The sequence below is a fragment of the Equus caballus genome, chromosome 5, assembly GCF_041296265.1.
Source record: "Equus caballus isolate H_3958 breed thoroughbred chromosome 5, TB-T2T, whole genome shotgun sequence".
Taxonomy (NCBI): Eukaryota; Metazoa; Chordata; class Mammalia; order Perissodactyla; family Equidae; genus Equus; species Equus caballus.
Genome location: NC_091688.1, coordinates 55,027,514 through 55,053,340, shown reverse-complemented (window position 1 = coordinate 55,053,340; position 25,827 = coordinate 55,027,514). Strand labels below are relative to the sequence as shown.

Sequence of the window (25,827 nt, the reverse complement as noted above, 5' to 3'; positions counted from 1 at the left end):
TGAAACTAAAAATGAGTTTGCTAAAAAGATCACTAAAATCAATAACCTTCTACCCAGAGGAATCAGAAAAAAAAGAGAGAAGGTACAAATACCAGATATCTTATAGACATTAAAAGTACAATAAAGGAATATTATGCATGACCTATGCCAATAATTCTGACAACTTAAAGTAAAACTCATTCCTTGAAAGATAAAAAATTACCAAAGCTCAATAAAAAAGAAATAGATACCCTGAATAATACTGTATCTATTAAAGAAATTAAATTTATAGTTAAAAATCTTCCCAGAAATAAAATTTCAGGCCTAGATGTTTAGTAGAAATAATACCAATTCTACACAAACTCTTCCAGAAAATAGAAAGAGAACACTTCCCAATTTCTTCTATGAGGGTGGCATTGCTCTCTTATCAAAATCATACAAATAAAGTACAAGAAAACTGGAGAATGATATCCCTCACAAACATAGATACAAAAGTTCTTAACAAAATTTCAGGAAATCACATCCAATAATATATAAGAAAGATAATACATCATGACCAAGTAAAATTTATCCCAGAAATTTAAGATTTGTTTAACATTTGAAAATCAATGAATATAACTCACTTATGTTAAAAGAGCAAAGTGAATGGTATTACCACCTCAACAGACAGAAAAAGTCATTTGAAAAAAATAAAAGTTCATTCATTATAAAAAGAAAGAAACTCTCAGAAAACCAGTAGTACATGGTAAATTCCTCAAATTGATAGAAGGCATCTACCAAGAAACCTATAGGTAACATCATACTTAATAGTAGAAGGCTACATACTTTTCTCTTAGAATCAAGAACAAGACAAGACTGGCTTTCTCTCACCACTTCTATTCTGCATCTACTAAAGGTCTCAGCCAGTGCGATAATGCAAGAAAAATGAATAAAAGGTATACAGATTTAAAAAGAAATAAAAGGCATACCAATCTTATTTATTTAGAGATAACATAATTGTTTCTGTAAGAAAATCGTAGCTATCTAAACTAAACTAGAACCTAAACTAATCTAGAATAATAAGTTTAGCAAAATTACACACCAAAATTAATATTTAAAACCTTTAAAACTCATGCTATATGTAAAAATTAATGCAAAATAGATCATGGTCCTAAAGGTGAGTGCTAAAAGTATTAAACTTTTAGAAGAAATCAAAAGATATAAACCCCAGTGATCCTGAGTTAGGCAAAAATTTGTTAAATAAGACACAAGAAGCATGAACTATGAAAGAAAATCATAAATATATTAAATTTCATCAAAACTAAACTCTTCCTCTTCAAAAGAAAACCAAAACAGAAGCTACAGATTGGGAGAAAATAGTTTTAAAGCAAATATCTGACACAGCATTTGTATCTAGAATATAAAGAATTCTTTCCACTCAAAAATATGACAATCCAATTTTTCAAATGGGCAGAAGATTTGAATAGACACTACACCAAGTAAGATATACAACTGGCCAATAAGCATGTGAAAAGATGTTCAACATCATTAATAAATAGGGAAATGCAAGTTAAAAACACAGTGAAATACCACATATACCCACTAGAATGGCTAAAATTAAAATGTGTAATCATACCAAGTGTTCCTGAGGATGTAATTCAACTGGAACTTTCATATAATGCTTGTGGGAATGAAAATGGTACAATCACCTTGGAAAACATTTGGCAATTTTGTAAAAAGTTTAACATACCTACCACATAATTCATCTATTCCACTCCTAGATATTCCACTCCTAGACATTTACTCAAAAGAAATGAAATCATATATTCACAGACTCATTCACAGCAGCTTTATTTGTAACACCCAAAACTGTAAAAAAGCCAACTGGCCCACTAGTGAATGGTAATATATCTAACCAATCGAATACTACTTAGCAATAAAACAGAATGAACTATTAATACACACAACATAGGTGAGCCTCAAATAACATGCTGAATGAAAGAAGTCATATTCCTTCCCTCTCCCAAAAGAAGAGTTTGCATTATCTGATTCCATTTATACAAAACTGTAAAACTTGTCAACAAAGCTATGGTGACAGAGGTAGATCTCTGGTTGCCTGGACAGGCAGGTGAAAAGGAGGGTTAAACTACAAAAGAGATGAGAATACTTCCAGGGGCATAGATATGTTTGTTACCCTGAATGACGGTTTCAGTTGTCATATGTCAAAACTTGTTGAATTATAGATTTAAAATATTGACAGTGTACTGCATGTTAAAAATAACTCAAACTCAATAGACCTGCTTAAAAAAAAAGGAATCATAGCCTTGTCCCCACTTTGTCAGTGTAGAAAAACAGTAAGTACGAGAATGCTTAAAAGAGATTGCATTGCCTCAACCCCTAAAGCCACTAGCTTCAAAAAGATTATTAAAATACTAATATTAAAGACATGATAAACTATTAGGATGGCCCATCTCAGCACTGAGAGGCAGCTGCCTCACTGAGCTCTTCTGTGCTCCCTGGGTGTTCTCCTCTCCCTCAGGGGGTTTAGGAGCTGGCTGGCATACTTACTGGCAAGGCAGTCATCGATGTCCTCCTCACAGTCCATGCCACTGAAGCCTGGAGGACACTCGCACATGTAGCTGCCCTGGGTATTATGGCAGAGACCATGGTTCATGCAAGGCTTGGAGACACACTCATCAATGTCAATTGTACACCGCTGACCTACAACACAGGGGCAATGAATGGTCCAGTCTTTGGAAGCTGCCTCCCATAGATATTTCTGTGAGGCCTGAGCTTCAGCTGGGATGGATGGGGCTACTCCATGGATATTTTGGTTGGTCTCCTGCTTTGGCAAGTCCCTTACGGCTTCTGTGCCCTGCCAAGTTGCTGCCCAGGAGCTAAAATTCCCTGTAGAACATCATGGTTTCGGACTCAGGTTGGAATCTTCCAGCCACTAGGGGGCCCCAAAGACACGAAAAATGGAAATGCTTTCTAAGGCATTCCAGTTTCTGTACAAGGTCTGTGTTCTTGACAAAGATGGACAGGCCTCAGAAGACTAGGGTCTTTCATGTTATCTGATGACATGACCACTTTGTTTAAAGATCTTGGTTTCTCCACTCTTGTGGTATTACCTTGCCAGCCAGGAGCACACAGGCAGGTGTAACTCTCAAAATTTGGTGCCTCTTTGCAAACAGCAGCATTCTCACAAGGATTTGGGGAACAGGGAGCCAATACAGTCTGACAGTTCTTGCCTATAAAGCAAATGATAAAGTTTATGATGGAGAACTAGTCAAGGAAATTTCCCCAAATCCTATATTAAAGTATGCTCTCCAAATTCAAGTCTACGGTAGTGGTTAAGAGCTTGGAATCTGAGAGACCTAAGGTCCTTTGAGTCTTGGCTCTGACTTGATTCCTGTGTGACTTCAGACAAGTTATTTATCTTCCCTGGGCCTTCCACATAAGTAAAATGGGAATTAGGATGATATGTAACTCACAGAGCGTTTTTGAAGATTAAATGAAAAAATGCTTACAAAGTCCTTATTAGCACAGAGCCTGGCACATAGAGTGAGTGCTCAACAGCTGCTGGGTTGCTGTCATCTTCGTGTTATCATGAGCGGTTACACTGATGCGGATGCTTGCATCATTGAGGGAGTGATAGTTTCTGCATCTCCATAGCTAAGATTCAGGAGTACTCAGAAGCTCAGCCACACATATCCTCCTTCACGTGAGCAGGGAAGAAGCAACACAGCCTCCTACTCCTCATGACCTCTGCTGGCCTGCTCCAGAAGGTGATGGGGTTGATCAGAAGGCCATTAGAGGTGGGAAACTGTGAAGAAATTCTGACTGCCTCCTTATACCAACATCAACAACATGCCATGGACATCTGCCCACAAATATTTCTTGCCTTAGTATACTGAATATAAGCTTCCAGCAAAAAAATATTAAAAGAATGCTTTTATTAAAAGGAATATGAGGTTTTTAAAGTCAAGTTACAACTAACTCAATTTTAAATTTTATCAGAAAACTTTGTAGAAAGAAAAAAAAATACTATCACAAATTTTCACTGATATCCCCAACCAGTTTTTCACATGTCTGATCAGATATAGTGGCTCATGGGGAAGGTGATGCTGCTTAGTTCCTTTCATGATGGCCAAACTCAATAGCCCTGAAATTCTAATCTGCGTAAGCTTTAAGTCTAATATAATTCCCAAAGTTCACATGCAGCAAATTCTTTTATTGGGATCCTTATCTGAAGAAAAACCAATAGCTAGCATATAGTCCAAATATTTTTATAGTATCTGAGTAGCATGAAGACAAAATAAGTATTTTCAAGATGAGTTGTACACCTAAGTCATGCTCAGATAAGCCTATACTGTGACTGAGCATGGTGACACCTGCTCATATCTCCTTACAGCCACCAATTCTCAGTCTTCATGGACTAAGACAGATGATCTTCTCACTACCAACACATGTGATCGGCACTGTTACTATGGAATGACATTACTTAGACTGTCCTTGTCTGGAAACAGCTAGAGATCTCTGATAACTTTGACTCTATCAACCAAGCTGGCTAAATGTACATTCCCTACATGAACATTTCTTCTAAAGAGGGACAAAGGTAACAATGTAGTATCAAGTCTTTCAGGTAACAGAGGCATGCTTTTGGCCACTCTGCTACTCTCAACAGCTTAGCGTCGCTATTAACAGCCCAAGACTCCAGAGGAGCAAGAATTCAGCCATGCTCCTGCCTGCATGCTGCACACTGGAGAAACAGGCAAAGCCATCATCCAGGTTTCTTTTTTGTTCCTCATGGATGAAGAAAATGGATGACAAGGAGGTAAGTGAGCCGCACAAACACAACCAATCACAAGATGGCAGTAATGAGGCAGGAGAAAAGACAAGAAATGTCCAAGCACACACCTAAAATACCATCTGAAACAAAGACACCCGATGTGAAATGAAGTCACACCCATGTCTTCGGTGTGTGGGGTCACCGTCCAAGGGGCAAAACCTCTCTGAATGGGACGTAGTGGTACTGAATGTGAGGAGAGAATGGCAGTTAAGAGGACAAGCTTTAGATTCAGAGAGATTTAGGGGTGAATCCCAGATCTACCACTTACCTATGTGACCTTCAGCAAATAACTTTGCTTTGCTTTAGCTTCCATGTATAAAATGGCGATAGGACCTCCTACTTTGTAGAATTACTGTGAGCACTAGATTAAATAACCCAAAGTACATAAAGTGTATGGCACATGGTAAATTACCAACAAGTGGTAGTTGCTGTGTAACTGAAACTAAAACTAAGAGGGCAGGCCAAGAAGACACTGGGTCCATGCAAATAAGGGACTAAACCATCAGCTATGCATTGATTCCAGCCTATAATATAGAACTAAAAAGAAAATTTCAAACCCTAAAGTACAAAGAAGGCAAATGAGTTTCCCCACCACTTGCATCTAGGGAGGCCACAGTGTTTTCTCAGAGCTCACATCCAAGTCAGTGAGGGCAGGAAGGGTGACCAGGGTGTATTTCCTTGGAACAGCATCTTGACCCACAGGCCATGACTCTGAAACTCAGATGTTTGGCACAATAAGGCAAGACCAAGCATCTCCCCTGGCCCCGGCACCTGCAGGTCTCACCTGTGTATGGTAGCACACATTGGCAAGTGTAGCCACTTATGTCATCAAAGCAGGTTCCCTGGTTCAGACATGGATTTGAAGCACATTCATCAATATTCACCTGACAATTAAAGCCTGTAAACAGAAAAGGGGAAAAACCAAAAACAGTGAACCTCTGTGTTAGCCTCCTCATTACCTCAATTACTAAGCAATCCTCAGTGATAAAAATTAAACACCTCAGACATCACATTAATTTCCTCAGGCCAGTGGAACACTTTTTCATTCATTTCAGTGACAAGCCCCTGACATACAGTCAGTTGGTCAAAGATAGTGCTTAATTAGTCAAAAAGATGAATGGAAGAACAGTATATTCTAACAGCTGGGAAGTCTAATGCACCTCCAAATACAAGGTATTTCTTAACAATGGACCAAGAAGTTTATTAAAAGGAATAATCTGCTGCTGTATCTAAATACAAGCTCTTTCTATACAAAGTATGTGGGCAGGGCTTAAAAAGGGAGTATAAATTATCAAGGAATAACATTTGTGAATACATTAATCAAAGCCTCTGATTTATGCCCACTCTTTCATATACACAGTCTCAACCATCGATGTGGTAGTACTTCCTGAAGTCCAAAGGCTGTTCTGCCCTGATCCAAGACATGAAATCTACTCCCACTATGAAAAAGAGAAAAGAAAGGAAGCATCAATGGGGATAGGACTGTACCCAAATATTACACACCTTTGCATCTTCACTAGAGCCTGGCACAGAGCCCTAATATGAAGGAACTACAGCACCGTAAAAAAAGAAAATGATGGTCTGGGAGTACAGAAGTCTGGGTTCAAGTTGTACTCTGCTCCTCAACAGCTGTACAGCTGTGGATTTACATTTTGATCTTATTTTGCTCATTAATCAGCAAGTCTCAAAGAGACAAAGAAATAATAGTGCTTTTATATCTGTAAGTTTCTTTGCAAATGTAATATAATATATCAGAAAATCAATGATGAAATGGTCTCAGAAAATTTTTAAGTAATCAGATAACCTGACTCTGAAACATATTGCTGTATCACGGTGGCCTGGCACAATTTTTGAGTAGGGAAATCAATGACTAAGTGGAGAGAGGAGTGCAAATATCAATGACTTATTCATCGATTTCTCTCCCATGAGTTTCTAGGAGAAGATTGAGGACAACTCAAAAAATAATTTTACACAACACCCACTATTCTGCATTTTTTCCAGGAGGCCATAGGTGACTATGTATCTAAGAATATCTCACTATGCAAGAGAATTTGTTGGAAGGGTTGTGAATACATAGATTCTCCTATGATATTACTGCTATCATAATTACAGTAAAACAATATTTTCATTCTACTACTGATATCCCTTTTGAGTTATCATAGAAGCAAACCCACACGAAGGGGCTGACAATTAGAACACCTGTCCAAGCTGTATAAGTGGAATCATAGCAGCTCACCTTAACTAGTACTGTTTCAGTTGCTCACCTCTCTGCTAGGCTGAAACTAGAATTTATATCTACATTTATGTTTTTTATTCCCCAATTGCCTTACAAATACTAAGTGCTCAATTGATGCTTGCCATATGAATGAACAGGAAAAAGAAAATGGAAAGGAAGAAAGGAGTCAAGCTGTGTGTAACAACAGAAAGGCACAGAGAGAGAGAGAAAAATATGCACTTTTGTTGCACCTTTGAAACCCTTCTTGCAGGTACACCTGTATCCATTCACCAGATTGTCACAAGTTCCTCCATTTTGGCATGGGTTAGAAAAACATTCATTTTTGTCCACTTCACAGTTGATGCCAACCCAGCCTGCTTCACAGAGGCACTTGTACCTGAAAGAAGACAGAATTCTTTACCATGGGGGGATGAATACACAATTCAGTCATAGTTAATACAGGACTTGGTGAAGAAATGAGGAACAGAAGAGCTCACAGGTGAGCTCATCTCATTTCTCCTCTTTGATGGACCTATACCTGGATCACCATGCACATAGTGTGAATCATGTGGGACCATCTTGAATATTCAGTAAATAGACCTTCCTGGTGCTTTCTTGGCTCACAAAGATGCTAGAGAAATTCATTAATTATAGTGAGCTTTCATGTGTAAAGAGTGGTTGGTACAACATATCAGGCCAATCTGATAGTCACATTAACATGGACAAATCTAAATGGTTTCTTTTCTTATAAATGAAACTAAAGTAAAGCAAATCCTTCAGATCATTTGTTTCTGGTGCAAAACAGACACCCAGGAAGCAGGTCAGTCTCACAGACTCTAAGCCACTCTGAGGAGCTACGGGAATGTATGACTTTGGAGACATGCTTTGTTCTGACCTGAAACCCTGCCCTAGAAAGCACCTAGGGTACTGAGCAGGGAAAAATGAAGGTATTTGAAATATATGGACATTGTTCACAATTTGAACATCATTAGCACTTAGAACGTGGTATCGGGAGATACCTTGTTTAGAGATCCTTAGGAAAAGTGTAGTTGGGTTGGGATGCTTTGAAGGCTGCCATACTCTGAAAACAGGAATACTGAGTTAATTCCTCTTGGAAATAACTTGATTTCCCACTTACCTCTAAATATACTCTTCATTCTTTCACCTGTTGGAAGTATGACAATAGGCAATGCCCAGAGCCCTGTCCTCTGGCAAGCACAGCACGAGTATAGAACTATCTCATGGGACCTAATGTCACACTCTGTGATTCTACAAAATTACCTACCAACATATCACATAACTCTCAGGGGCTTGCAAACTGTGAACATTTTACTAGGGCCACATCTAAAGTTAGCTGAGACCAACTCTACTTCAGTGGCACACATTTGGTACCATGATAGAACAGAGTTGAGCTTTTTTTAAGCAGAGGAAAAAATCAAATAGAATATCCCTGAGAACTCAGTTTTGCAGTAAGTACTAAAAGCACAATTGCCAAAGACTCAAAATAATGCTGGACTCCTCCTTGTGCTGACTACCCACCTGAGAGAGGCATTCCTTCTTATTTTTCACCTACTCGGCATTGAAAGATAGGGAAGAAGTGGCGATGTGGAAGACTATAATGCAGACTACCAAATCTTCAGCTGATTCTCAGCTCAAGCTCCTGACTGACTTCTACAGGGTATGGTCAGTACTAAAACCTAATGGCTTGGCACAGGTCAATAAGAAACTATTAATACATGACAGCTACTCACCCACTGAGGCCCCCAGTACAGTTTCCGTGGATGCAGGGATTGCTCAGGCACTCGTTCACCTGTGAGTAGCAGCTGGGGTGATGGGGTCCCTCAGGGCATATACAGCGGAAACCATTCACATCGTTGATGCATGTCGCACCTTTGCGACAGGGATTGGAAGCACACTCATCAATGTCAATGTTACATCTCTGCCCTGTAGAGGAGGGGTATAGTTTTTGTCAAATCTAAAATGCTTAGGGAATAGACACAGAACTATAAGACATTGCGTTGAGATCTTCATCTGCCCAAGCTATAAGATGCCTTGGCATCAAATGTCAAGATTTAAAGAAAAAAACCCAATGGCGGTCAGTGCCATGTGACGAAAGAGCAAACAGCTTATCAAATGACAATGAAGCAAAGTTAACGAAATGCTGGAACAGTGTTGTGTTTTGACATATTTTTTTTTCTTCACTCCATCTTAGAAACAGAGAAATATGCAAAGATTCAAAAAAGAGAACATTGAATGCTAACAAAGTTGCCTGCTCATCTTAGTGCTGTTCTGAGCATTGTCAAAGAAGCTTTCCTTATCACTGTTTTCAGCTGGTTCTACTGCAAATTCATTTTTTCAGTCAGCCAACATCTTACACTTCTACATGTGGTAAATCTTAGTTAACTAGAATGCTTAATGAATGGACTATTAACATAATGATTAAATTGGTTAAAAAGAAAAACCATTTTGCTTTCATTCTTAGAGTTATATTAATCCATTTTCTGCCTCAGGAAGAAGAACATTTTAAGTATAATTCTATTGTCCTCTGATAACTGAGAAAAACATTCAGGGTCTCCCAGTCTAGACCAGTGGTTCTCAAACTTTAATGTGCAAAAAGAGTCCCTTAAAGTACTTGTTTTAAAAGGAGATCCTTACAGCCCATCGCCATGGACTGGGATGGGTGGGGTCCAGGAACCATATTTGAAGTAATGCAGGTGGCTCAAATGCTACATTCTGAGAAACTCTGATATAGACAATTATTAGTTTACCATCACGTAAAAATGTAAATACTGAGAATATATGAAATTGAAGTGAATATATTCTTCCTCTAAAACATACTAAGACTGCACTTTGAAAAGACGTCTGCTATAATCTTGATATTTATTGCTTTAAGCTAAATAAAATGTGCCAGTTATATAAAAGTTTTGCCTTGTTAATTTTGAATCAGTGAAATTTAACTATACAGTCCAAAATAATACCAAATTTTTAAATAACCCATAATTCTATAAATGAACGGCAATGAACAACTGCTATGAAGGAATTTATAAATTTCAAAGAGTACAATGTTCTGATTCAGATAAAAACATGCATTTTTATTTAAGAAAGAGTAACCCTGCATTTGGAACAGGAAATTCCAAATGAAATAGATACCCAGCCCGTTAAAGTATGGGTATTAACATTTTTTCACCCTCCGTTGCTCTCTACACCATTATTGGCGGTTCTTGTGGCAAAGACCCATAATCTGCTAGTGGTTGTTGTTTTCCTCTTACATGTTTTATTAATAACTTATTTTACAATACTACTTCCTTAGCCTCAACCTCCGATTTTTTTTAGATGTTCAACACTGGCACCAAGATATAAGCCACAACTCTTCAACTTCAGAGATGCCCTCAGCCTGCAATCCACTGGAGAAAGAGAGAAAAAAGCCTTCCTTTTCTGTCCTTTTTTGGAAGCAACTTCTCAGAAGCCACTCCTCCCATGTTTTCTTTTTTTTTTTTTTTTTTTTTAAAGATTTTATTTTTTCCTTTTTCTCCCCAAAGCCCCCCGGTACATAGTTGTATATTCTTCGATGTGGGTCATTCTAGTTGTGGCATGTGGGACGCTACCTCAGCGTGGTTTGATGAGCAGTGTCATGTCCGCGCCCAGGATTCGAACCAACGAAACACTGGGCCGCCTGCAGCGGAGCGCGTGAACTTAACCGCTCGGCCACGGGGCCAGCCCCCCTCCCATGTTTTCTTTTAAAACTCTTTCCAGAATCAATTTCAAGACATCTTTAGGCGAGAGGGTTAAGTGCCTCTTTGTGCAGTCTACCATGTGGACTCACAGCTGCTTCACTAGCAAGGTCCTACGCTTACAGAGTTTCCACCTGGCATCAGAAATGCCCACCCAGCAGAAGACTGTGCACCCTGTTGGGCTCAGTAACTACTCAATGAGAAGTCAACCGTTGTTTCTTTTAGGTACTCAACAAATTGGTGTTTAATGAATGAAAGCATGGTATAGCTCAGACTCAAGAATCTGGGAATTAGATGTCAGAAGTCTCACATTTGAGTTCTAGTCATTCATTTAACTACATTTACTGAGTGTTTCTTCTGTGCTAGACACTGTTTTAGACATTGGCTAAAAAGACGATTTAGGGAAGTCCCTGCCTTCTTGGAACTCACAGTCCTAGCTGTGTGACTCCTAGCTGACAACACAGACACATCAAGCTCTATTTCTCAGTTACCTTATTTGTTAAATGGGGATTAAAAAAAACTTCCCTAGCTTTTTAAATTTTTTATTGAAATATAATTGACATATAACATTGTGTAAGTTTAAGGTATACAAGGTGCTGATTTGATACATTTATATATTGCAATATGATTACCATTGTAGCTTTAGCTAACGCCTCTATCATGTCACATAATTATTACTTCTTTTTGGGGCTAAGAACAATTAAGATCTACTCTCTTAGCAAGTTTGAAGTTTATAATACAGTATTGCTGACTATAATCACTTTGTTTGGCATCAGATCTCTAGAACTTATTCATCTACTAGTTGCAAGCTTGTATCCTTAAACAACATCTCCCCAATTTTCCCACCTCCCCTCCCAGCCCCTGGTAATCACCATTCTACTCTCTGCTTTTACAAGTTCAGGTTTTTTATATTCTGCATATAAATGATATCATACAGTATCTGTTTTTCTCTGATATCTCACTTAGCATAATGCCCTAAAGGCCCATCCATGCTGTCACAAATGGCAAGATTTCCTTCTTTCTCATGGCTGAATAATATTCATTGTATATATAAGCCATATCTTCTTTATCCATTCATCCATTGATGGACACTTGGGTTGTTTCCATATCTTGGTTATTGTGAATAATGCTGAAATGAACATGGGTGTGCAGATATCTATTTGAGATACTAATTTCAATTCCTTCAGATTTCAATTCCTCAGTAGCGGGATTGCTGGATCACATGGCAGTTCCTATTTTTAATTTTTTGAGGAACTGTAATACTATTTTCCATAATGAGTGTACCATTTTACATTCCCACCAATAGCGCACAAGGGTTCCATTTTCTCCACGTTCTTGCCAACATTTGTTGTCTCTTGCCTTTTTGATAAGAGCCATTCTAATAGGTGTGAGGTGATATCTCATTGTGGTTTTGATTCTCATTTCCCTGATAATGAGATGTTCAGTATCTTTTCATGTATTTATTGGCCATTTGTATGTCTTCTTTGGAAAAATATCTATTCAGGTCCTTTGCCCATTTTTGTTCCCTGATTCTAAACATTTATTTGTTTTCCTTCATCACTTATGCATTTCTTGAATGTATGTACACTGTTTATACTTTCTTCCACAGTCTTTTGTCATTTTCTTATGCAGGTAGTCTGGGTTCCTGATCACACTTTAAATCTTTCTGAAGGCGGAACTCATTTTCTACCACTTTTGCCACAATGCAATGCTCTTCACTTCCCCTTGTTCTTGGCAGTATGCCTGTGCAGGATACGCCACTATCTGGTTGACTAAGGGTCAGAGAACCAAAAAGCAATTGCACATTCAACATTTATAAATTCATAAACACTTACATACTCTACTACTGATTAGAAACTATTGTGAGAGATTTAAAAAGAGAAGAGATTGTAAAACTCATATTTATGTTTTCTCCTTGTATTTTGGCAATTTTATATAGTTTTATAAAGACACTATAATGAGGACCAGCTATGCTGGTAGATATGTTACTCATGATTAGCCTTTCAAACGCTATTTGAAAATCACTATGGTTTGGAAAATTGTGAAGCTTTCAAAACTCACCTGTTTCAGATGATATTGGATTTCTAAATACAAATAATGATTTACAGCTTAAAAATACAATCACTCCATGGTTAAATCATGCAGCTTTGAGAACTAGAGTGAACACTTCCAGAATCCTCTACCTGGAAATTATTGGGAATTTTCCAATAATATTTTCTGAAATTGTGTTTAGTCACTCCTGCCTAATGTGTTTTTTAATTGGGGTATAAGTATAACATATAACATTATATTAGTTTCAGGTGTACAACATAGTAATCTGATATTTGTATATATTGCAAAATGATTACCACAATAATTCTAGTTAGTATCTGTCACCACATAGTTACAAATTTTTTTTCCTGTCCTTTGCTACTTTTTAATTGGATTATTTGCTTCTTTGCTATTGAGGTGTACAAGTTCTTCATATATTTTGGATATTAACCTCTTATTAGATATATTGTTTGCAAATATTTTCTCCCATTCTGTAGGTTGCCTTTAACATATTGACTGTTTCCTTTGCTGCGCAGAAGCTTTTTAATTTAATGTATTCCTGCTTGTTTATTTTAGCTTTTGTTGCCTGTGCTTTTGGTTTCTTATCCAATCTATCTACTTTTACGGGCTGTTAAGAGAAGTCAGTAAAATAATGGACATGAAGGTAAAACTGGAAAAGTAGTTTACAGAAGTACCACATAATTTCTTACTTTCCCCATTCAATCAGTAAGTATAAAAAGGTTTGAGGAGAACAGAGAATTTAGTCTTATTAAAAAGAAAACCCTCCCTTAAATCTGTCAAAGCTGCTATTAAAATGGTAAGAAAAAAAAAAGAAGAGAAAAAGTAGTAATATTAAAATAAAATAAAGGAAAGAGTAAAACACCTCACATTTATACTTCACAAGTATACACCAAAGTTGTCTTTGATATTTTTAGGAGCTAATTTTAAAAAACAGAAAAAAAAACAAAAAAAACCCAGACATGGAAAACAGTTCCAAGAACAGGGTACCACCCAGTAACCAAAACATTCCATTTTTTGGTTATGTAGTTTCATGCTACACCTTAAGCTTATTTTAGAATATATTTAGCCATGTCCTCCCTCCTTGACCTTCCTGGTTTGCTGAATGTTAAAAAGAGGGAGAAGATGATACACTGACATTTCCAAAAAAAAATAATTCCAGTCTAAGGCTTATATCAAAAAAGAAAGCACAAGAGGCACTCACTCACTTGGGCTGCCCAGCGAAATGGGAATGAGCAGGCTCTGGAGGACTGCCTGGGGCAGATTCCTGGCCATAGTATGCTGGCAATACTACTTAAGCTCTCTAAGCTCTGGGGTTCTCGTCAATACCATAGGAATGATAAACGCAGTGACAATTAAATGAGATTAGGCACTTGATTTAATGCCTATCTCAAAATAAGTCCTTAATAAATGGTAGCTATTCTCTCCTTATTACTTATTTAACAAAAATGCACCTATTATCCTATCAAGAATTTTTGTGTATTCAATTGGCTTTCACTTAATCTTGGAGTAAGAAGTTTCAAGACACAGGAGAACATCCTGGTTACCAGGACTGCTCGGTGAGACATGAGAGCTCTCATCACACTTGTCTTCTGAGTAATCTTCCATTTAACAGGGATTACAATGACCCAGGTGGGTCACAAACACTCCTCCCTGGTGTCTACAATCATACCAAGCAGGAGAAAGGACTGTGAAATACAGAGGAAAGTAAGTTCCTGGCAAGTGAGAGGCAGGCATCCACTTCAACTGGCTCTGATTGCCTTTTGATGTTATAGTTTAAAAAGCTCTAAGGAAGTTTCTTACATCGGATGCAAATGACCACATGGTATTTATTAAATGGTAATATCATGTTAGTGTCTGCTTGTATGCGGCACTGTCTTGAAAGAATAAGATGGGCACAGTATATGCCCTCTGATAGTGCCAGTGACAAACAGGTATGTCAGTAAGAGGCCTCAGGTTTCCTCAGCAGCCTCTAGCACTTTTTGATCAGAGTAAAAGATAGAGATAATCTTATTAGCATCAGAAGAGAGAAAAGATGTGTGTGAGTTTGTGTGTGTGCACACGTGTGTGTGCGCATAAATGCTCTAGCTGCTTATAACTTAAGAATTACTATAACCAATTTCATTTTAGCCATTTACTTTCTTCCTTTGGGGGAAAAAAATCTCACTTGTGCTAGCCAAATTAGGTTGGTCCTCTCAAGTTCTGGCCTTATTCAACAATCTCCCATAAGAAGAAGCACTCAGAAAAATGCATTCAGTGTTTTTACAGACATTTACCTTGGCTTGGTCTTTATGGAAATCATTCCCTACTAAGTGTAGAAAAATGAAGGTGGGCTTTGGAAGCTATTATATAACTCAAGACAGTGACAGAAACTCATGGTCTGACTAGAAATTCTTTTCAGGTAGCTATAAACACATGGTCTAAAAATCCTAACCAATGAGTTTCATGCTACCATTTACGGAAAGTCTGCAAGTAGAAAACTGGGCCAGAGAAGCACAGAAACAAAACTTCTAACCTTCCAAGAGACAAAAAAAATAGGAAACAGGGAAACATTAGAAAAGTAACTTTCCTTTAGAAGCTCTTTTCTCAAAGTGATGGGGCTGAAGGTGGGACCTCCCAGCAAAAAGGAGCAGTACCCGGGCTGGCCCCGTGGCTGAGTGGTTAAGTCCGTGCGCTCCGCCACAGGCGCCCCAGTGTTTCGTTGGTTCGAATCCTGGGTGCGGACATGGCACCACTCATCAGGCCACGCTGAGGCGGCATCCCACATGCCACAACTAGAAGGACCCACAACTGAAAATATACAACTATGTACCAGGGGGCTTTGGGGAGAAAAAGGAAAAAAATAAAGTCTTTAAAAGAAAAAAAAAAAGGAGCAGTACCTGTGAATCCTGGTGAGCAGACACAACTGTAACGATTAACACCATCCATACAGACTCCATGGACACAAGGATTACTTGCACAGTCATCAAAATTGATTTCACAATTAACACCTGCAAAGATAAAAGCAAAGAGAAACCACGAAACATTACCATACAAATATCAGTGATCTCTGCTTATGACACTAGTTGTTAAGAAATTAAAGAGTGCCCGGCCAATCCTGGATGGAGTGAAGCAGTGGTTCTCTAAGCGCAATCCTCCAGATGCTGTCAGGGGGATCATGAGGTCAAAATGATTTTATTAATCATACTAAGTCACTATTTGCCTTTTTCACTGTGTTGCCATTTGCATTGATGATGCAAAAGCAATGGAGGTAGGACTGCTGACATCTTCGCAGGAATCAAGGCAGTGGCACCAAATTGTACTAGTGGTCATTGTAGTCTTCACCTCCATGCATTCACGGTTAAAACAGTCAAAATTATTAGCATTATAATTTATTATATCTCAGCTCTTGAGAATACATCTACTGTTCCTTGTGACAAAATGAGAAGTACTCATAAAACAATTCTGTGGCATGCTGTCTCCAGGAAAAGAAGTTGTGTGACCATCTGGGTCTTGAACTGAAAAGTTGCTTTTTTTCATGGAATCTCATGTTAATTGAAAGGACAACTGACAGAGAAACCAGGGCTATTGAGATCTAAGTACATAGCAAACATTAAGTGAAAGAAGTAAACCTGTCATTTCAAGGAAAACAATTGACAGTATTGGGCTCCAAAGATAAAACTTAAGCTTTCATGTGAAAATGGGAATTTTTGGACTTGTATCCACCACCGTAAGCTTGAAACTCACTGTCACTATTATGGGCTAAAGTTCAGGATAAATCTTATGATTTTGAGTAAGTGTACGGTAACTTCCTCCCAGGTATGCTGCCTTCCTCCTGGTCTATTCCCAAACGAATGACTGAGTTTGGCTATGTTAAGAAATGTTTAATTGCAGATATGGGTAACTAAACAATAGAAATATACCAATCATTATTGTAACCATTATTTTGTAAAAATAGGATATTTCATTATTTATTTAACACGAATTTAGTGATGCTTTTTGGGTATCATAGAAGAATACCTCGATAGTTTAAAAACTAAAAATAAAGCCTGGTAATAAGGATATACACTATCAAACGAAACTTCCATGACAAAATGCCATATTTTGGATTCACTCATACTTAGTATTAATATTGATTAATAACAATAATCACATTAAAAATTTATTGAGCTATTAATACGTACAAAGTATTCTGCCTCTCTCTTTGCATAACTTTTCTCTAATCTTCTCACTCAAACACCAAATCATGTTGCATTACACCCATTTTGTCATGGACTTGCACAATTACGGCAGCACAGCTAGGATGCAACCCAGCTCTCTGGATTCTATACTGTTCACCACACCATTCTGGTCATTGTGTGATTAATGAAGCTATACTGCCTCACTAGCCACAAACGAGGCAACGGTTTCCATATTCCTTGTATACAAGTGGCTACCTTTAGGAGATGTGTCCAGCCCTTGGCTGACAACCTCCATTTAACAACAACTGACCAAGGCAGACCTCAGGAAGCCAGAGTGGTCCAGCGTGACTCTGCCCCGAAGGCCAAGTTTTGTTCCGGCAGGAACAGACACCCAACCCAAGTTGGGCCAATCAGATTCCCTCACTGGAATGTTGGAATATGAACTGTGTGACCTATGGTCTGCAAATGGCCCTGACTCCTGGCTCTGCAAAGCCTTGTGGATCAATTCTTGTGAGGAGTCTGTAAGATGCTTCTGTGTGCTTTCATGAAATTCTTTCTGCTTGTTTTGTTGTTGTTTACTTGTTTGTTAATGATTCTTTAAGCTAGTCAAGTTGGTTTCGGTGACTTGAAACCCAAAAAAAACTTATTTCAGGTTCCCATCATAAGATGAGAGGCGAAAGAAAGCATCAGAAGTGATTCTGGGTAGCATATGTCACCTTAAGTACCCAGTGAGTGAGAAACCACAATCATAACCAGCAAATTGTAAAGTATCCCTTCCGTCTACACACTCATTCCAATGCCAACCTACCAATTTAGACCATATTATGAATGGGTCATGGATTCTTACTCTAGAACTCGAGAGTCTATTCATAATGATTAATTGAATGAATCCTTTCACCCAGGCCCCTACCTAGTACACGCCAGGTCTTTCTCCAACAATTACAGACCAAGATTCTTTATGTTGCCTGCATCTCTTTGCTTGAATTCTTCAAACAGCCACAGGAATGGATTTGGCAGTTTTCTGAAATTCTGGGCCTTCCTTCTCTAGGCTGTCTACACACCACTCATATTTACTTCTTGTCTTTCTCACTGACAGCTACTTATACCTTCTCTGCCCTCCCCAAGGAACACACCTGATACACCCTGGCATAAAGATACAATCCCAGAAAAAACCAAGTGCTTGCCAACCCACCAGTCACCCAGGTTTCCAGGACGTTGTTATAATGGGAATGATAGCAAAACCTAAAACAGCTCCACCATTCTAAAGGCATCCATTCAATTGCTTGTAAATCTCTCAAATTTCTTTTCGTACTGCAATTTCTCATGTCTGGGGACCAGCCCGGAAGCAAATTGCTTTTGGAAGGTTTCACAAAGATCTATTCAGTCCTTTTAGTGAGTTATCTAAACGCGGGGAGGGGGAAGGCATTTTCAACTGTGAAGGCATGGGATGTTTTTCGTATGCTTGAGCAACTCAAAAAGGACTTTGTTTTCAAACTTGGCATGTATGAGGTCCTGGATGAAGACCAGGGCCTTTGACAAGTTTGAAGAAATGGATTTGGAAATAACAAAATAAAATGAGGGCAGCGAACCACCTCCCCCACCTTTGCCCCCTACATAGACCATTTTCCTTAAATTGAGAATGAGTTCTCAATAAATCACTCCCTTCTATTGGCAGGTCCCTTCTAACAAAGGCACACACTAGTTAATCTTCCACTAATACATTTTCCTTTGATCTGAGACATAGTACTTCTCTGTCCATTAACCACAGTTGTGACCATAATTATTCCTCGAATAAGGAAAACAGAATCCAGTGAAACCTGTGAAATGCTACTGCCTGAGAAAATAATTCAACATTTCCCCAGAAAGAGCAGCATGCCCTCACAACTAACAAGCAGTCATTCAACCGGAGTCAGGAAACAGCAATGAACTTGGGATGGGAAACAGCAGCTCTGCATTCTAATTTACAATGACTGGGACATGCAGCAAAGTCTTTCCTCTCCCTTACAATCCCCTAAGATGCCCAAGGCCCACCAGAGACAAATGGCAGAAGAAAAGTGTCACATTAAAGATAACGGAATCTGAAATACAGAAAAAACTATTGCAAGGGCAGGAGGAGGGGAGAGTGAGAGAGAGAGAGAGAGGGAGGGAGGAAGGGAGAGAAATTGAAAGGGAGGGAGGGAGGGGAAAAGACCAAGTTCATTAATCTAAGTGGGGTGGAGGTTAAAGAAAAAAACACAATCAAATCAAGACACAAAGGCAAAATGGTTTTCAATTTTAAATAATAATTTCAATTTTTTGAAGTGGTGTGCTTCTTCTAAATGAAAAACACATACACAAAATCATCAGCTTTGTAAAGCTATTGTCTCTAATTTCTCCACTGGCTAGAGCCATCTGCCTCTGAGATGTTTCTGGCTGTGGCTTTGGCTGTGCTTCTCTGAATCGGGACTATTTTTTAGGCATCTAAGCATATGCCAAGAGAGTCTGAGACATCTGTGTAAACTGCTTTTGAGAAACAGTGAAAACACCTAAGGGAACAAAAACAGAGCGAGCTTACCTGACGTGCCTGGCTGGCAGTTGCACTGGTATCCATTTACCAGGTCGATGCAGCGACCATCATTCAAGCAGGGGCTGCTGTAACACTCATCTATCTGGTCACTGCAGATGGCGCCCATGTACCCAGGATTGCAGATGCAGGTGTAGGAATCAATCCCGTCCTGACACTGGCCATGGTGGCAAGGGTCAGGGTCACAGTTGTCGATGTTTTCCTCACACAACACACCGGTGAAACCTTGGAAGGAATTTTACCAAGCAGGCTTAAAAACCAAGGCAGATACTCCACCCCTGAACATAAGTGTAGCCACATCCACTTACTCTACACATCCCACGTCTTAAACAATTCACATTGTAGGCAATGAGCAGTTGAAACTGACTACGTGCGTTGACTTATAAGGCAAGCCTAATCAAATCAAATTAAAGAATTCACATACTTTTTTCTAAATGATCAATGGTTTCATTAGAGATGCTTTAACTGCATCTTCGTTTCATACTGGACTTCAGTGAGGAAGAGCTCTCAATTTTTCCTTTATATGTTTACCTCTATATTCTGTTTCTCTCAAACCCAACATACAGGTACTGTATTAATGGTCTCATGGACCTTATCTTCCCAATTCTGAACTTAGAGGACAGAGAACTTTTCTTATTCCTCTCAATCCCTCCCAGAGTGCTCTGCATATATAGTAAGTTTTTAATAAATACTTGCTGAATAAAATGAATGAACAAGTTATGAGCATTTAAGAGAAAAAGGGACAAACAGAAGTTCCTTCATTCAACATTAAATCTCTTTTAAAAGACACTAATAGGGCTTGCCTCCTTTTTAAATATGAGTCTAAGGTTTTTAATTTCTCTCCAATGAAGGTTATTCTCCATGAGCATAATCCGGTCAGAGGAGGACAAAATCTGGAACTTCTCCAACCAGAGACAACAGCTATGAAAAGAAAAGGAAGTTAAGCGATTCATCTGACAGGGCCTGTTCTAAATGGACCTAATGAGTGGTAATGTTCCACTACTACTGAAATATTAATTCTCTGTGTTTATTTTTGTAACTTAGTTTGTTTTTCTGTGATAAGAAATCATGCACATGATGTTTAAAATCCTTTAAGAATCCATTTTCTAAAATAAGAAAAATGTCTTGAATTATTTTCATAACTTCTTTCTCTCTTAAGCAGTCAGATAAAAAAGAAACTGAGAAATCACCTCTTCTAATAGTTTCTAGTCTTACTCTACAACATTGGTCTGTGCAGAAGCAAATGTATAATAGGGGACAATTAGCTTATTCGAATCCACTCCCAAATGAGAAATGTGGCCATAGATCGGAAATGCAGAATATTTATAAACAGATTCTTTTTGGTTCTAGTAGCAGAAGTCAGGAAAGAGGACTTTCCCAAACAGAGCTCCCTCGCCTGTTCAGATACACACCTGACTCTCATACCGTGAGTCGTCTTTCATGCAGAAAACCTCTGCACTTCCACACAATCGCCCTTAGACTTCTGGGCCTTTGTTCAATCACTTGCCTCAAGAAACACAGACAGGCCTCCTGCTGAGAAGCCTCAGTGAAAAATAGCTTTCAATTGGAATTCTTTTATTTCCCAAAAGAGTAAGTCAAGCCAGCTGGAAACTCACCGCTGCCAAAATCTGTCCCAGAAAGACATGGACACCAAATGGAAATGTCCAGGCCAGGCCACTATTGTGGAGAACGAGGCAGGTGTCATAGAAGGAAACAGTGAGAGCAGCAAAAAAATTTGCCAGAAGACGCTAAACACAGAGCAGCCCCTGTTAGTGGACTGACCTGGTAGGGCAGCTAGAAGAGGAGAGTCTCCTATTTTGTTCAGGTAGACCTACCAGGGGAATAAAAAGTGAGAAAAATCTTACCTGTGGCACACTGGCATTCATAGCCATTCGGGTGATCAATACACTTTGCCCCATTCAGACACGGAGTACTGGAACAGTCATCAATATCAATCTGGCAAACTGGTCCAGTGAAACCTTAAAAGGGCACGGTGATGATACAAGTCAAAGGATTATCCTATGTCTTCCTTTATTATGAGAATGATGCCCATAAAGAGTTGGGTTAAGTTACTGGCAGGGCTTAATATCAATGAGTCAGCAAATGTAAAATTATTGTCCCTAACAGGTTACTGGAATAACTGGGTGAAGCTCAGTGCATCAGAGGCACCTGTGTGTGTCTCTACATCTGTTTCTTCCCAGCACAGATTTCACTTGTAGTTAATGACTGAATGATTACAGGTAGAGCCTTCAAACAAGTGAGTGCAGCTTCAGAGGAACTAGGACCTTCCCTCCGAAGAAACAACAAAAGAGGCCATAGTCTATGGCAGAAAATTTGGCATGTCTTCAACGACAGCTTTGGGGAGCAAAAGGTGAGACAGAGTGTTCTCTGGAAAAAATTGACTTGTTTCTGGATCGATGGGTGAACTATCTAAAAATAATCATCTCACAGAGGGGCTTCAAGAATATGACCCAAGGGAAAAACATAAAATTCTGAGTAGCCTACAAGGAAGGCTTCTGTGAGGTATGAACTTTCTGAAATATACACACAGACAGAGAGGTCATGGGCCATTCAGAACAGACTTGGACTTTTGGCCACAAAGGATTTGGAAGATATATTAGCTGAAACAAATTCTTCATTTCTGTACACACACACTCCTATTCCAAAGTGCTCACTTTAATGACTTCCTTATGTACAGCCCACACACATTCTCTCCCTCCTCCCTTCCCTGAGGTCAGTCAGCTTTATGCTTTCAAAGAAAACAGGGGCAGGTGGTGGGCACTTACCAGGCGGACACAGACACTGGAAGCGATTGACTTTATCCACACACTGCCCATTGTTCACACAAGGGTTGCTTTGACATTCGTTTATCTCCAATTCACAATGCACACCTTTGAAACCTGAACAAAACAGACCACACAAGTGGCTTAGAAAGAGAGAAAGGCATATTCTAGCCAAGAAAGTACAAACTGGCAAAAATGACTACATCCTCTATGAGAATCAACATTTCTGCAGAGGGCAAAGGGAACTCTGCCATGATGGGAAAGAGACTTAGCATTAGACAGGGATATCCACGTCACTGTGAAGAGCGGGAAGAGGTTACCTTCAAAGACAAGTAAGTAGACAGGTAAGACCTGGCATGCCAACAAAGACTGTCCCACATTCTCTGACCAGTCCAGGCATTGCTTTCAGAACAGTCTCAGGCCACTCATGTTCAGGATCTCCACTCCATGTTCCTGAAGACCAGCTGAGGTGGAGATGCTGTTGTTCTCAGGGTGCAGGTGAAGGTCGGGGGGCCTCCCAAAGCTAGATGGCTAGCATCCTTAACCAGGCAAAGCAGCCACTGTCTGCTGACATTTTAAGTTGGATTTGGCTGTGCTCTCTGAGGACTCAAGAAACAGTCTTTGCAGAAGAGCTCCAGAATATAACAAAGCATGTGTACATCACTATGAATGAATGGCAAGTTCTTTTACAATTATCTGTAAAATGAATTTCTATAAATGGAATGGTATGGTGTTTGTAATATATCAGGGGATGAGGAAAGCTTACTGTTTACAGGATTCATGTGGTAAATCGTGTATTAATCAAAGAATATTTGCACAAAAACAATCACTTTTGAATTCTTCTCTTACATGTAAATGATGCTGAGGGCTTATTTAATTTGGTCTCTATAGCTCTAAGAATTCTACCACAGCCTTACTCCTTAAGGGTCCCCTTGGCTGGGAACCCTGTCATTATTGGGAATTAAATGCTAACAGAGCTCATGGAATTGACACACTACACTGAGTGCTCCACCTAAGAGAAGCACAGTGCAGCGCCCCCTGTATAGACCCCACACACTGATGGGCCCATGTACCTGGCATGCACAAACATGTGAAGCCTCCAATCTTATCCAGACAGGTGGCATCATTCTGGCAGGGGTCAGAATGGCACTCGTTGATGTCCATCTCACAACGAGGCCCTGCATAACCCTTCAGGCACTCACAGTGGAAGGCGCCATCTGTGTTCACGCATTTTCCTGCATGCTCACAAGGATTGCTATTGGCTGGAAGACACAAGCACCAATTACCGGGATCAAAGCACTTGATGGAGTTTCCACAAATGTGGACTACAGAAGCACATCTGACTGCTACAGCATGAGGGCTAGGCCTTTAATAATCTGGTTCTCAATTTCCATATCCTTCCTTAAAAAAAATAAAGAAATAAGACAGACTAGGGCAATCTCAATTCTTGCACGTCTCTGCTGTTCTTTTGCCCCAACTGTCACTAAAGCAGGGCTTTCTATTGATAACCAAGGACAAATCTTCCATATATTTCAATTCCCAGAAGAGAATATATGGTTAAACTGACAGGTGAGTTGTAAACAGCAGGCATGTGACAGGAGAGATCTGAGGTTTGGGTGAAATATGGCCCTACAGTAAAACGTGCTTCAGTTTAAATGCTTGCCGAGCTCGACAGACACCATGAGGAAGAGGAAAAGTTCCATATACTCACCCATGGCACACTCATCCACATCTTCTGTACAGTCAGCCCCTTTGTAGCCTTGTGGGCAGGTGCAGATATACTGCCCATTCAGGGGGTTGGTATCACACAGTGCCCCCTTGTGGCAAGGATTGCTGATGCATGCATCATCCAGGTGGCATAGGAGACCTGGGGAGCAGTGGGGGGGACACAATGAGAACAAAGAGAAAAGGTCACTTACTTGGGGAAGTTTTCTCTTTAAAGAAGGAGGGGAAACCTTGTGATGGACTTATCAAAATCCAGTATGGAGATTGAGCAGCAACTCTCCCTTTTGTCTGACGCAATCTTAGGGACACACTGCAGCCATCAGCAAAGCGAGGGGCTTCTGCAACAACCCTAGTGCTCTGCCCCTGAGCCCTCTGCTAGACCTCTCCTAAAGGGGAGAGTTGTCCAGAAAGTGAGACGGTTAGATGATGGAGACAGGAAAATGGAGATCTCCTTCAAATAGAGCTGCCAGATTTAGCAAGTAAAAACAGAAGATGCCCAGTTCAATTTGAGTTTCAAATAAATAGTAAATAATTTTTACTATAAGTCCCAAACATTGTATGCATCCTGTATTTTATTTGGCAACCTGCTTTCCTAAAATCATGCTACCTGATGATCACGGGGCCAAAAACATTTCACTAGCCTCAGAATAAAAAAACTGCTCAACATCATTAGCCTGTACTAAGGCAACCTTTTAATAGTGTCAACATTCCAGGCTCAAATGCTCCCAGGACTCTGAAGTTATTACTAGGCTCAATATTCTGCGTAGTTCACATGGGAACTGGATTTTCCAGGCTGCAATTAGCTTAAGAACAGGTAAGTAAGGCTTCTTCTACAAAGCTGGAGGTGGGGTTTTTGGAAAGACATAGATATGAGAACATTTCAAAACTGCTGGGCACAAAGTTCTCTCAACTAAGCTATCTTCTTCCATCACATTCCTCCCTTCATTGCTCTCTACTCCTAGAACTAGAAGCTGTTAAAACTGAGAGGCTAGAGCAATGTTAACTTCGCAGTTGGTAAAAATTATCCTTTAAAGGAGTATTTCCATAGACATGGAGAGGTGGAATGCACTTAAGTGCTTCTCTTCTGCCAACTCCTTCTGAGTAAATGTATTATTTCTTCTTAAAATGAAGTCCCCAAATCCATTTATTAGTAATTCTGTCTTAATTTCTGAAAAATTAATCTTAATTTCTGAGGTGCCTTTCAGCCTAATATCTTAAAGAAGTCAACAGATGCTCCCAAGGCAATAGTTAACTAACTTTCATTTTGCAGGATGAAACACTGAGGTGCACAGAGTTGAGACGAGAACAAGAAGTTCTAAGGAAGAAGACTAACTTTATAACACTTTGGCTAGTGATTACATTTCCAGAACAGCATTAAGCAACATGTTCCTACAGATGGTAATTAAAAGGACACAGTGATCAGGATGAAGAGAAGGCAGAAATTCTGAATGCTCACCCGTCCCTTCCCTGATCTCCAGCTCTGTTCTTCTACTGGCCTTACCTGCCTTTCCTTCTGGGCACATGCAAGAGAAGGAAGCCACTCGGTCAATGCAGGTGGAGCCCGGAGTGCAGGAGGCGAAGGCACAGTCATCAATGTTCTCACTGCAGTCATCTCCGCTCCAGCCGTTAACACATACACAGCCATAGCCCCCATTGCGGTTGGTACAGGTGCCCCCATTCTGACATGCATTGGGTTGCAGCAAGCATTCGTCTACATCCTCTGTGCAGAACTGTCCTTTGGGGGAAAAAGTGACTTTGATTAGGGCTCTTAAGTCTCAAAGGATTAGTACC

At 39.5% G+C, this 25,827-nt stretch overlaps 1 protein-coding gene across 2 annotated transcripts in view; it reads right to left on the bottom strand.

The window, feature by feature from the left end:
- NOTCH2 (notch receptor 2) overlaps positions 1–25,827 on the bottom strand; it is a 153,775-nt gene that overhangs the window by 32,253 nt on the left and 95,695 nt on the right. For both annotated transcript variants that reach the window (XM_023642104.2, XM_070268447.1), the window contains exons 6-17: positions 25,538–25,771; positions 24,023–24,178; positions 23,385–23,573; positions 22,315–22,428; positions 21,394–21,507; positions 19,520–19,753; positions 15,685–15,795; positions 8,777–8,969; positions 7,277–7,422; positions 5,595–5,708; positions 3,090–3,209; positions 2,527–2,679 (exon numbers count right to left, since the gene is read on the bottom strand). In XM_023642104.2, coding sequence (XP_023497872.1) covers positions 2,527–2,679; positions 3,090–3,209; positions 5,595–5,708; positions 7,277–7,422; positions 8,777–8,969; positions 15,685–15,795; positions 19,520–19,753; positions 21,394–21,507; positions 22,315–22,428; positions 23,385–23,573; positions 24,023–24,178; positions 25,538–25,771 — 1,878 coding nt within the window. The remainder of the gene's footprint in view (positions 1–2,526; positions 2,680–3,089; positions 3,210–5,594; positions 5,709–7,276; positions 7,423–8,776; positions 8,970–15,684; positions 15,796–19,519; positions 19,754–21,393; positions 21,508–22,314; positions 22,429–23,384; positions 23,574–24,022; positions 24,179–25,537; positions 25,772–25,827) is intronic.